Raw genomic sequence first — 14,594 nt, forward strand, 5'->3', positions numbered from 1 at the left:
TTCGAGTTAATGATGTTGAGGTCGAGTTATCTAAAGCAGTTTATCATTGGGTGGGAACGGACCAAACAAATCCGTTTGAGTTAACCAAGTGTTCGTGATAACATTTTACATTTTATCCGAGGGCGAGTTCTCCGAGTTTGACTACCTATACTTAACCGCCAAAGATTCCTAAAAAGTTGGGGCGGCTCAGCCGGCCAGCCGCCCCAGGGAATACGGGCCTGTGGAAAAGCCAAGACAAATGAGGAAGGTGATGATATTAGTTTAGTCACTGAATTTGTAGCTGATGAGGATGAAAGTCTGATAGGGAAAGTCATAAAATTAAATAATAATTATTGTAGCGATGAATTTTATTACCAACCAAAAACAATAACAACCTTGAGCCATGGCCACCGCGTGCTATAAATACTTGAGATATAATATTGGTGCCACATCAGTCACGGCGGCAAGGACCTCGACGTCATGGATAGTCCAAGAAATAAATAGCAGGAAGCGATCAAGTTGCATTGTCGATCTCGCCCACACAAATCTTCCCGCGGTTCACAAATACGAACTAGTCCCAAATTGAAATTTTTTTTTACTAGTGAACTGCACCTGAGGAATCTAATTATGTTTGTTTTACTGCATTTGTTTTCACATCACTATATTTTCGCACTCATCAGATCCACGAAATTAAGTTGCAGCGAAATTTTACTCTGTACGCTACTCACGAAACTAAATACATGTACTAACGAAATATAAGTGTCCTAGGGTATATCCATAGTTCAATATAGCCATAGTTCACTATATCCATAGTTCACTATAGCCATAGTTCACTATAGCTATAGTGAACTATATCCATAGTTCAATATAGCCAGTTCCCTATAGCCATAGTTCACTATAGCCATAGTTCACTATAGCTATAGTGAACTATAGCCATAGTTCACTATAGCCATAGTTCAGTATAGCCATAGTTCACTATAGCCATAGTTCATTATAGCCATAGTTCACTATAGCTATAGTGAACTATATCCATAGCTCAATATAGCCATAGTTCATTCTATTGTATATATATTTTATATACATTGTATATACTTTGAACAAAATGTTTTATCACTGTCTCATCTACATGTGGTTAACATAAAGCATAGGTGACGTAATCTTAAATCCCATTTAATGAGAAGGCAAACTAGATATGGAAAGAGATCATCAATGATAAGGAATGAGAGCTGTATTCCCATTTGTCCACTGAGAACTTCTTTATGACAGGCTTTGGAGTTTGCTAGCTTTATATATACTAGCTAGGTATTTTCTACACAGACGGTGATGACAGCGAGACTGGAACAAGTTCAAGGGATCGACGAAGAGAGGCGCATACATATGCTGAGCAAAAACGGCGTGACGCCATTAAACTTGGCTATGAGAGGTTGATGGAGGTTGTTCCAACGTGTCATGCCGGAGATGGAACCGCTGCTTCAAAGCTCAGCAAGGCAGCTGTCTTGCAGCGCTGTAAGTGTATTTGTCCTAGTTTGCACCTGTGTCTTGGCACGCTGTAATACTTGCCAGATTCATTTATCATCCAGTTAAGGTAGATTGCTTGTAGACATTGGGTTTCTTTAGCTATTATTTGTTTCAAACAAATCATGCAAACAACTCATTCTGAATGATGAAATTGATTCTGATTTTGGTCCACTAGTAACATACTGGTCCACTAATAACATACTGGTCCACTAATAGCATACTGGTCCACTAGTAATGTACTGGTCCACTAATAGCATACTGGTCCACTGGTAACATTCTGGTCCACTAATAACATTCTGGTCCACTAATAGCATACTGGTCCACTAATAACATACTGGTCCACTAGTAACATACTGGTCCACTAATAGCATACTGGTCCACTAGTAACATTCTGGTCCACTAATAACATTCTGGTCCACTAATAGCATACTGGTCCACTAATAACATACTGGTCCACTAATAACAATCCGGTCCACTAATAGCATACTGGTCCACTAATAACATACTGGTCCGCTAATAACATACTGGTCCACTAATAGTATACGGGTCTACAAATAACATTCCGGTCCACTAATAACATACTGGTTCACTAATAGTATACTGGTCCACTAATAACATACTGGTCCACTAGTAACATACTGGTCTACTAGTAACATACTGGTCCACTAATAACATACATGTCCACTAATAGCATACTGGTCCACTAATAACATACTGGTCCACTAATAGCATATTGGTCCACTAGTAACATTCTGATCCACTAATAACATACTGGTCCACTAATAACATACTGGTCCACTAATAGCATACTGGTCCACTAATAACATACTGGTCCACTAGTAACATACTGGGCCACTAGTAACATACGGGTCCACTAATAACATTCTGGTCCACTAATAGCATACTGGTCCACTAATAACATACTTGTCCACTAATAACATTCTGGTCCACTAATAGCATACTGGTCCACTAATAACATACTGGTCCACTAATAACATACTGGTCCACTAATAGCATACTGGTCCACTAATAACATACTGGTCCACTAATAACATACTGGTCCACTAATAGTATACAGGTCTACAAATAACATTCCGGTCCACTAATAACATACTGGTCCACTAATAGTATACTGGTCCACTAGTAACATACTGGTCCACTAATAACATACTGGTCCACTAATAACATACTGGTCCACCAATAACATTCTGGTCCACTAGTAACATACTGGTCCACTAATAGCATACTGGTCCACTAATAACATTCTGGTCCAGTAGTAACATACTGGTCCACTAGTAACATACTGGTCCACTAGTAACATACTGGACTACTACTGCTTTATGTTGTCAGCAGTATGTGCCACTTCAAAAGAAAGAAATTGTCAATGCTTTAAAAGGAGTCAAAAATAGTACGTAAACTTACTATATAGCTGCCTGTGTTTAGTTACAAACAATTTTAGTTAGAGCTGCACAATGATTATAAAAATTAATCGCGATTAATAACTGGTCGGAACCAGTTAATCTTCGATTAATCTTAGAATTAATCTAGCAAAACCGGTCTATTCGAAAACAAATAATACAGCCATATATAAATAAATTATCTTTAAGACAATTATTGCTAACAGGATTACATGTTATGTACAATGTACCTAAGTTACAATGTAATAACTATTATTAGTATGAAAATAGTCTATCACTGCGTTTCCATGATCCGCATAATTCGCAAATTAGAGCCAATCCGCAAGTTATCCGCGTCATGGAAACGGCATAAATTCGCAAGCTAAGAGTTTTGCGATCGCAAAACTTTATCGAATCCATCGTGCTTGCGAATCATGGAAATGGTACTTGCGATTAATGCGCATTTGATTATCGTTGGCTATTACAATAAAAACATTTTCACGCTTCAGTCGTTTTTATTTCGATTTCAGCAGTCTCAATGCGCCAACGTTCCGAACGATCGCTGCTAAGCTAAGCGTGACAAGACCGCTTAGCTACTTATAGAGTCATTAATTAGGCTAGTACTTGACCTATGGGGTCAAGTACTGGTGTTAAATCCGCATCGCCAGGTGTTCATTGAAACGCTCGATTGCTAAGTAACTCAACTTGCGGATCGTTCGAATTATGTGAATCATACGGATTATGCGAGTCATGGAAACATAGTGTATGAAAGTCTATAATCAAGCCAGCCAAGAGTTGAGGCAGCACAATTTAGCCTATTCACATTAAACTAATGAAGAGATGCCCTCTTCGTACATACAGTAGTAGTAATTATTGTCTGCGACAGCTGGTGGTGATTTTTGAGCGGTAGGATGAGAATTAGTTAAATGATATCTTAATGATGATGTGCTGTGGTGGTAGGCAAATTTATTATCACGAATTTATTTCTTATATTTTATATACTCGCATATAATTACTTTTATATATTGCATGTTGTGTCTGTTTTTATTATGTGTTTTACTTACATATAATTACTCTTATATATATTTTGCATGTTGTGGTTGTTTTTATTATGTGTCTTATCACTAATACTTTGTTAGTTTGGCCGTAATTAAGCCAACATGTTAGCGAGTCTATTAATCATTTATTCTTTTACGGTTTCTTACCTGGTTCCATTAGACAGTTCGGGGAAAATGTATGTATATAGAGAGAGTGCTCTCGCAAAGAGAGCAGAGTAGTCGCAGCTCCACAACTAATGGAAATTGCTTCGGAATAAAACGAACGGAAAACCATACTCACTTCTCTTACAATTTATGCAATATTATTGCAATTTAGATCGTGCCTGAGTAAAGACCGGCAAATCCCTTTACAATATATTAAACAATACAAAGGAATCACATCATGATCATCACCTCGGTTGCATGTTATTTGAAGATTAATTGGCCCAACTCAATTAATCGTTTGTTTGTATTGATCGCGTTAATCGTTTAATTAACGCGATCATTGCGCAGCTCTAATTTTAGTGCTTAATTTTTGACTAGGTAATTTAACTCTCCGAGTATTGGCTCGCTTCTCCACAGTTCTTGACTCACCTGTTCCTACTGTTTGGGTCATCTGTACACAGTACTTGAGTTACTTGTACACAGTGCTCAAGTTACTTGGACACAGTACTTGAATCACTTGTACACAGTGCTTGAGTTACTTGTACACAGTCCTTGAGTTACTTATACACAGTACTTGAATTACTTGTACACAGTGCTTGAGTTACTTGTACACAGTAATTGAGTTACTTGTACACAGTATTTGAGTTACTTGTCCACAGTGCTTGAGTTACTTGTACGCGGTACTTGAGGGACTTGTACACAGTACTTGAGTTACTTGTACACAGTACTTTAGTTACTCGTAATGGCTCGGTAAGCCATTCCAGAGGTATATTACTAACAGCATTAACCTATGGCTCGGTAAACCATTCCAGAGGTACATTGTAAATTGTAATATACTTAGAGTTTTCTTATGATTTCACCGTGATGCAATATAGGACATGCCTGTCCACTGATGCAATATAGGGACATCATGATGCAATATAGGGCATCATGATGCAATATAGGACATCATGATGCAATATAGGACACCATGATGCAATATAGGACACCATGATGCAATATAGGACACCATGATGCAATATAGGACACCATGATGCAATATAGGACACCATGATGCAATATAGGACACCATGGTGCAATATAGGACATCATGATGCAATATAGGACACCATGATGCAATATAGGGCATCATGATGCAATATAGGACATCATGATGCAATATAGGACACCTTGATGCAATATAGGACACCGTGATGCAATATAGGACACCATGATGCAATATAGGGCATCATGATGCAATATAGAACATCATGATGCAATATAGGACACCGTGATGCAATATAGGACACCGTGATGCAATATAGGACATTGTCACAGATTCTGAGTGCTGTATATAGTATCATAAACAATGTTATAGCAGGACAATAGCTATTGCGCAATACGCTGATGAGTCATGATCATAAATTTAGAAGCATTGTTCTATTACTAGATTTTTCCTGAATGGATTTTCTGGAAGTTTCTAGAATAATTGTAAGGAGGTATAAATAGCCTGACTGCAGCAGTTCATGAGAATTAAGAATTCAGTTTACAGCGTGCATGGCTACAAGTCAGCAATAAAGGATTATATCATACACTCACAGCAATCTCCTGCATATTATTACTTATACATAGTTAGCCGCAATATTACACCCGGACGTCTTAACTCTTCGCCTTGTGCAGACATCAGGATACAATCACAACACCAGATATCTCGAACCTGTCACATTGCATCACCACTTTGTGACAGACATCATGCAACTTTTCACTTTCAATCTCTTGTAAAACTATCAGTTTTATTAGATAAATGTATGTGTTCATTGAACCTTGATTCACTATTAGTGTATTATTACTATTAGTCTATTATTACTATTAGTGTATTATTACTATTAGTGTATTATCACTATTAATGTATTATTACTATTAGTGTATTATTACTATTAGTGTATTATTACTATCAGTCTATTATTACTATTAGTGTATTATTACTATTAGTGTATTATTACTATTAGTGTATTATTACTATCAGTGTATTATTACTATTAGTGTATTATTACTATCAGTGTATTATTACTATTAGTGTATTATTACTATTAGTGTATTATTACTATTAGTGTATTATTACTATTAGTGTATTATTACTATTAGTGTATTATTACTATTAGTGTATTATCACTATCAGTGTATTATTACTATTAGTGTATTATTACTATTAGTGTATTATTACTATTAGTGTATTATTACTATTAGTCTATTATTACTATTATTGTATTATTACTATTAGTGTATTATTACTATTAGTGTATTATTACTATTAGTCTATTATTACTATTAGTGTATTATCACTATCAGTGTATTATTACTATTAGTGTATTATTACTATTAGTGTATTATTACTATCAGTGTATTATTACTATTAGTCTATTATTACTATTAGTGTATTATTACTATTAGTGTATTATTACTATTAGTCTATTATTACTATTAGTGTATTATTACTATTAGTGTATTATTACTATTAGTGTATTATTAATATTAGTGTATTATTACTATTAGTGTATTATTACTATTAGTCTATTATTACTATTAGTGTATTATTACTATTAGTGTATTATTACTATCAGTGTATTATTACTATTAGTGTATTATTAATATTAGTGTATTATTACTATTAGTGTATTATTACTATCAGTGTATTATTACTATTAGTGTATTATTACTATTAGTGTATTATTACTATTAGTGTATTATTACTATTAGTGTATTATTACTATCAGTGTATTATTACTATCAGTGTATTATTACTATCAGTGTATTATCACTATTAGTGTATTATTACTATTGTATTATTACTATTAGTGTATTATTAATATTAGTGTATTATTACTATTAGTGTATTATTACTATCAGTGTATTATTACTATCAGTGTATTATTACTATCAGTGTATTATCACTATTAGTGTATTATTACTATTGTATTATTACTATTAGTGTATTATTACTATTAGTGTATTATTACTATTAGTCTATTATTACTATTAGTGTATTATTAATATTAGTGTATTATTAATATTAGTGTATTATTAATATTAGTGTATTATTACTATCAGTGTATTATTACTATTAGTGTATTATTACTATTAGTGTATTATTACTATCAGTGTATTATTACTATTAGTGTATTATTACTATCAGTGTATTATTACTATTAGTGTATTATTACTATCAGTGTATTATTACTATCAGTGTATTATTACTATCAGTGTATTATTACTATCAGTGTATTATTACTATCAGTGTATTATTACTATTAGTGTATTATTACTATCAGTGTATTATTAATATTAGTGTATTATTACTATTAGTGTATTATTACTATTAGTGTATTATTACTATTAGTGTATTATTAATATTAGTGTATTATTACTATTAGTGTATTATTACTATCAGTGTATTATTACTATTAGTGTATTATTAATATTAGTGTATTATTACTATCAGTGTATTATTACTATTAGTGTATTATTACTATTAGTGTATTATTACTATCAGTGTATTATTACTATTAGTGTATTATTAATATTAGTGTATTATTACTATCAGTGTATTATTACTATCAGTGTATTATTACTATTAGTGTATTATTAATATTAGTGTATTATTACTATTAGTGTATTATTACTATCAGTGTATTATTACTATTAGTGTATTATTACTATCAGTGTATTATTACTATTAGTGTATTATTACTATCAGTGTATTATTACTATCAGTGTATTATTACTATTAGTGTATTATTACTATCAGTGTATTATTACTATCAGTGTATTATTACTATTAGTGTATTATTACTATTAGTGTATTATTACTATCAGTGTATTATTACTATTAGTGTATTATTACTATTAGTGTATTATTACTATTAGTGTATTATTACTATCAGTGTATTATCACTATTAGTGTATTATTACTATTAGTGTATTATTACTATTAGTGTATTATTACTATTAGTGTATTATTACTATTAGTGTATTATTACTATTAGTGTATTATTACTATTAGTGTATTATTACTATTAGTGTATTATTACTATTAGTGTATTATTACTATTAGTGTATTATTACTATTAGTGTATTATTACTATTAGTGTATTATTACTATTAGTGTATTATTACTATTAGTGTATTATTACTATTAGTGTATTATTACTATTAGTGTATTATTACTATTAGTGTATTATTACTATTAGTGTATTATTACTATTAGTGTATTATTACTATTAGTGTATTATTAATATTAGTGTATTATTACTATTAGTGTATTATTACTATTAGTCTATTATTACTATTAGTGTATTATTACTATCAGTGTATTATTACTATCAGTGTATTATTACTATTAGTGTATTATTACTATTAGTGTATTATTACTATCAGTGTATTATTACTATCAGTGTATTATTACTATCAGTGTATTATTACTATTAGTGTATTATTAATATTAGTGTATTATTACTATTAGTGTATTATTACTATTAGTGTATTATCACTATTAGTGTATTATTACTATTAGTGTATTATTACTATTAGTGTATTATTACTATTAGTCTATTATTACTATTAGTGTATTATTACTATCAGTGTATTATTACTATCAGTGTATTATTACTATTAGTGTATTATTACTATTAGTGTATTATTACTATCAGTGTATTATTACTATCAGTGTATTATTACTATCAGTCTATTATTACTATTAGTCTATTATTACTATTAGTGTATTATTAATATTAGTGTATTATTACTATTAGTGTATTATTACTATCAGTGTATTATTACTATTAGTGTATTATTAATATTAGTGTATTATTACTATTAGTGTATTATTACTATCAGTGTATTATTACTATTAGTGTATTATTAATATTAGTGTATTGTTACTATCAGTGTATTATTACTATTAGTGTATTATTACTATTAGTGTATTATTACTATCAGTGTATTATTACTATTAGTGTATTATTACTATCAGTGTATTATTACTATTAGTGTATTATTACTATCAGTGTATTATTACTATCAGTGTATTATTACTATCAGTGTATTATTACTATCAGTGTATTATTACTATCAGTGTATTATTACTATTAGTGTATTATTACTATTAGTGTATTATTACTATCAGTGTATTATTACTATTAGTGTATTATTACTATCAGTGTATTATTACTATCAGTGTATTATTACTATCAGTGTATTATTACTATTAGTGTATTATTACTATCAGTGTATTATTACTATCAGTGTATTATTACTATCAGTGTATTATTACTATTAGTGTATTATTACTATTAGTGTATTATTACTATCAGTGTATTATTACTATTAGTGTATTATTACTATTAGTGTATTATTACTATCAGTGTATTATTACTATCAGTGTATTATTACTATCAGTGTATTATTACTATTAGTGTATTATTACTATTAGTGTATTATTACTATCAGTGTATTATTACTATTAGTGTATTATTACTATTAGTGTATTATTACTATCAGTGTATTATTACTATCAGTGTATTATTACTATTAGTGTATTATTACTATTAGTGTATTATTACTATCAGTGTATTATTACTATTAGTGTATTATTACTATCAGTGTATTATTACTATCAGTGTATTATTACTATCAGTGTATTATTACTATCAGTGTATTATTACTATTAGTGTATTATTACTATTAGTCTATTATTACTATCAGTGTATTATTACTATCAGTGTATTATTACTATCAGTGTATTATTACTATCAGTGTATTATTACTATTAGTGTATTATTACTATTAGTGTATTATTACTATCAGTGTATTATTACTATTAGTGTATTATTACTATTAGTGTATTATTACTATCAGTGTATTATTACTATCAGTGTATTATTACTATTAGTGTATTATTACTATTAGTGTATTATTACTATCAGTGTATTATTACTATTAGTGTATTATTACTATCAGTGTATTATTACTATTAGTGTATTATTACTATCAGTGTATTATTACTATCAGTGTATTATTACTACCAGTGTATTATTACTATCAGTGTATTATTACTATTAGTGTATTATTACTATTAGTGTATTATTACTATCAGTGTATTATTACTATTAGTGTATTATTACTATTAGTGTATTATTACTATCAGTGTATTATTACTATCAGTGTATTATTACTATTAGTGTATTATTACTATTAGTGTATTATTACTATCAGTGTATTATTACTATTAGTGTATTATTACTATCAGTGTATTATTACTATCAGTGTATTATTACTATCAGTGTATTATTACTATCAGTGTATTATTACTATTAGTGTATTATTACTATTAGTCTATTATTACTATTAGTGTATTATTACTATTGTATTATTACTATTAGTGTATTATTACTATTAGTGTATTATTACTATTAGTGTATTATTAATATTAGTGTATTATTACTATTAGTGTATTATTACTATCAGTGTATTATTACTATTAGTGTATTATTAATATTAGTGTATTATTACTATCAGTGTATTATTACTATTAGTGTATTATTACTATCAGTGTATTATTACTATCAGTGTATTATTACTATTAGTGTATTATTAATATTAGTGTATTATTACTATTAGTGTATTATTACTATCAGTGTATTATTACTATCAGTGTATTATTACTATCAGTGTATTATTACTATTAGTGTATTATTACTATTGTATTATTACTATTAGTGTATTATTACTATTAGTGTATTATTACTATTAGTCTATTATTACTATTAGTGTATTATTAATATTAGTGTATTATTACTATTAGTGTATTATTACTATCAGTGTATTATTACTATTAGTGTATTATTAATATTAGTGTATTATTACTATTAGTGTATTATTACTATCAGTGTATTATTACTATTAGTGTATTATTAATATTAGTGTATTATTACTATCAGTGTATTATTACTATTAGTGTATTATTACTATTAGTGTATTATTACTATCAGTGTATTATTACTATTAGTGTATTATTACTATCAGTGTATTATTACTATTAGTGTATTATTACTATCAGTGTATTATTACTATCAGTGTATTATTACTATCAGTGTATTATTACTATCAGTGTATTATTACTATCAGTGTATTATTACTATTAGTGTATTATTACTATTAGTGTATTATTACTATCAGTGTATTATTACTATTAGTGTATTATTACTATCAGTGTATTATTACTATCAGTGTATTATTACTATCAGTGTATTATTACTATTAGTGTATTATTACTATCAGTGTATTATTACTATCAGTGTATTATTACTATCAGTGTATTATTACTATTAGTGTATTATTACTATTAGTGTATTATTACTATCAGTGTATTATTACTATTAGTGTATTATTACTATTAGTGTATTATTACTATCAGTGTATTATTACTATCAGTGTATTATTACTATCAGTGTATTATTACTATTAGTGTATTATTACTATTAGTGTATTATTACTATCAGTGTATTATTACTATTAGTGTATTATTACTATTAGTGTATTATTACTATCAGTGTATTATTACTATTAGTGTATTATTACTATCAGTGTATTATCACTATCAGTGTATTATTACTATTAGTGTATTATTACTATTAGTGTATTATTACTATCAGTGTATTATTACTATTAGTGTATTATTACTATCAGTGTATTATTACTATCAGTGTATTATTACTATCAGTGTATTATTACTATCAGTGTATTATTACTATTAGTGTATTATTACTATTAGTCTATTATTACTATCAGTGTATTATTACTATCAGTGTATTATTACTATCAGTGTATTATTACTATCAGTGTATTATTACTATTAGTGTATTATTACTATTAGTGTATTATTACTATCAGTGTATTATTACTATTAGTGTATTATTACTATTAGTGTATTATTACTATCAGTGTATTATTACTATCAGTGTATTATTACTATTAGTGTATTATTACTATTAGTGTATTATTACTATCAGTGTATTATTACTATTAGTGTATTATTACTATCAGTGTATTATTACTATTAGTGTATTATTACTATCAGTGTATTATTACTATCAGTGTATTATTACTATCAGTGTATTATTACTATCAGTGTATTATTACTATTAGTGTATTATTACTATTAGTGTATTATTACTATCAGTGTATTATTACTATTAGTGTATTATTACTATTAGTGTATTATTACTATCAGTGTATTATTAATATTAGTGTATTATTACTATTAGTGTATTATTACTATCAGTGTATTATTAATATTAGTGTATTATTACTATTAGTGTATTATTACTATTGTATTATTACTATTAGTGTATTATTACTATCAGTGTATTATTACTATTAGTGTATTATTACTATTAGTGTATTATTACTATTAGTGTATTATTACTATCAGTGTATTATTACTATCAGTGTATTATTACTATCAGTGTATTATTACTATTAGTGTATTATTACTATTAGTGTATTATTACTATTAGTGTATTATTACTATCAGTGTATTATTACTATTAGTGTATTATTACTATTAGTGTATTATTACTATCAGTGTATTATTACTATTAGTGTATTATTACTATCAGTGTATTATTACTATCAGTGTATTATTACTATCAGTGTATTATTACTATCAGTGTATTATTACTATTAGTGTATTATTACTATTAGTCTATTATTACTATTAGTGTATTATTACTATTGTATTATTACTATTAGTGTATTATTACTATTAGTGTATTATTACTATTAGTGTATTATTAATATTAGTGTATTATTACTATTAGTGTATTATTACTATCAGTGTATTATTACTATTAGTGTATTATTAATATTAGTGTATTATTACTATCAGTGTATTATTACTATTAGTGTATTATTACTATTAGTGTATTATTACTATCAGTGTATTATTACTATTAGTGTATTATTAATATTAGTGTATTATTACTATCAGTGTATTATTACTATCAGTGTATTATTACTATTAGTGTATTATTAATATTAGTGTATTATTACTATTAGTGTATTATTACTATCAGTGTATCATTACTATTAGTGTATTATTACTATTAGTGTATTATTACTATTAGTGTATTATTACTATTAGTGTATTATTACTATCAGTGTATTATTACTATTAGTGTATTATTACTATCAGTGTATTATTACTATTAGTGTATTATTAATATTAGTGTATTATTACTATCAGTGTATTATTACTATTAGTGTATTATTAATATTAGTGTATTATTACTATTAGTGTATTATTACTATTAGTGTATTATTACTATCAGTGTATTATTACTATTAGTGTATTATTACTATCAGTGTATTATTACTATTAGTGTATTATTAATATTAGTGTATTATTACTATTAATGTATTATTACTATTAGTGTATTATTACTATTAGTCTATTATTACTATTAGTGTATTATTACTATCAGTGTATTATTACTATTAGTGTATTATTACTATCAGTGTATTATTACTATTAGTGTATTATTAATATTAGTGTATTATTACTATTAATGTATTATTACTATTAGTGTATTATTACTATTAGTCTATTATTACTATTAGTGTATTATTACTATCAGTGTATTATTACTATCAGTGTATTATTACTATTAGTGTATTATTAATATTAGCGTATTATTACTATTAGTGTATTATTACTATCAGTGTATTATTACTATTAGTGTATTATTACTATTAGTGTATTATTACTATTAGTGTATTATTACTATTAGTGTATTATTACTATCAGTGTATTATTACTATTAGTGTATTATTACTATCAGTGTATTATTACTATTAGTGTATTATTAATATTAGTGTATTATTACTATCAGTGTATTATTACTATTAGTGTATTATTAATATTAGTGTATTATTACTATTAGTGTATTATTACTATTAGTGTATTATTACTATCAGTGTATTATTACTATTAGTGTATTATTACTATCAGTGTATTATTACTATTAGTGTATTATTAATATTAGTGTATTATTACTATTAATGTATTATTACTATTAGTGTATTATTACTATTAGTCTATTATTACTATTAGTGTATTATTACTATCAGTGTATTATTACTATTAGTGTATTATTACTATCAGTGTATTATTACTATTAGTGTATTATTAATATTAGTGTATTATTACTATTAATGTATTATTACTATTAGTGTATTATTACTATTAGTCTATTATTACTATTAGTGTATTATTACTATCAGTGTATTATTACTATCAGTGTATTATTACTATCAGTGTATTATTACTATTAGTGTATTATTACTATCAGTGTATTATTACTATTAGTGTATTATTACTATTAGTGTATTATTACTATTAGTGTATTATTACTATTAGTGTATTATTACTATTAGTGTATTATTACTATTAGTCTATTATTAC

The 14,594-nt window shown here is 26.9% G+C and overlaps 1 protein-coding gene across 2 annotated transcripts in view; it reads left to right on the plus strand.

Annotated features, from left to right (window-relative positions):
* LOC137392883 (max-like protein X) overlaps positions 1 to 14,594 on the plus strand; it is a 48,433-nt gene that overhangs the window by 7,212 nt on the left and 26,627 nt on the right. For both annotated transcript variants that reach the window (XM_068079230.1, XM_068079231.1), the window contains exon 3: positions 1,297 to 1,485. In XM_068079230.1, the coding sequence (XP_067935331.1) occupies positions 1,297 to 1,485 (189 nt within the window). The remainder of the gene's footprint in view (positions 1 to 1,296; positions 1,486 to 14,594) is intronic.

This window comes from Watersipora subatra, chromosome 4 (genome assembly GCF_963576615.1).
Source record: "Watersipora subatra chromosome 4, tzWatSuba1.1, whole genome shotgun sequence".
NCBI lineage: Eukaryota > Metazoa > Bryozoa > Gymnolaemata > Cheilostomatida > Watersiporidae > Watersipora > Watersipora subatra.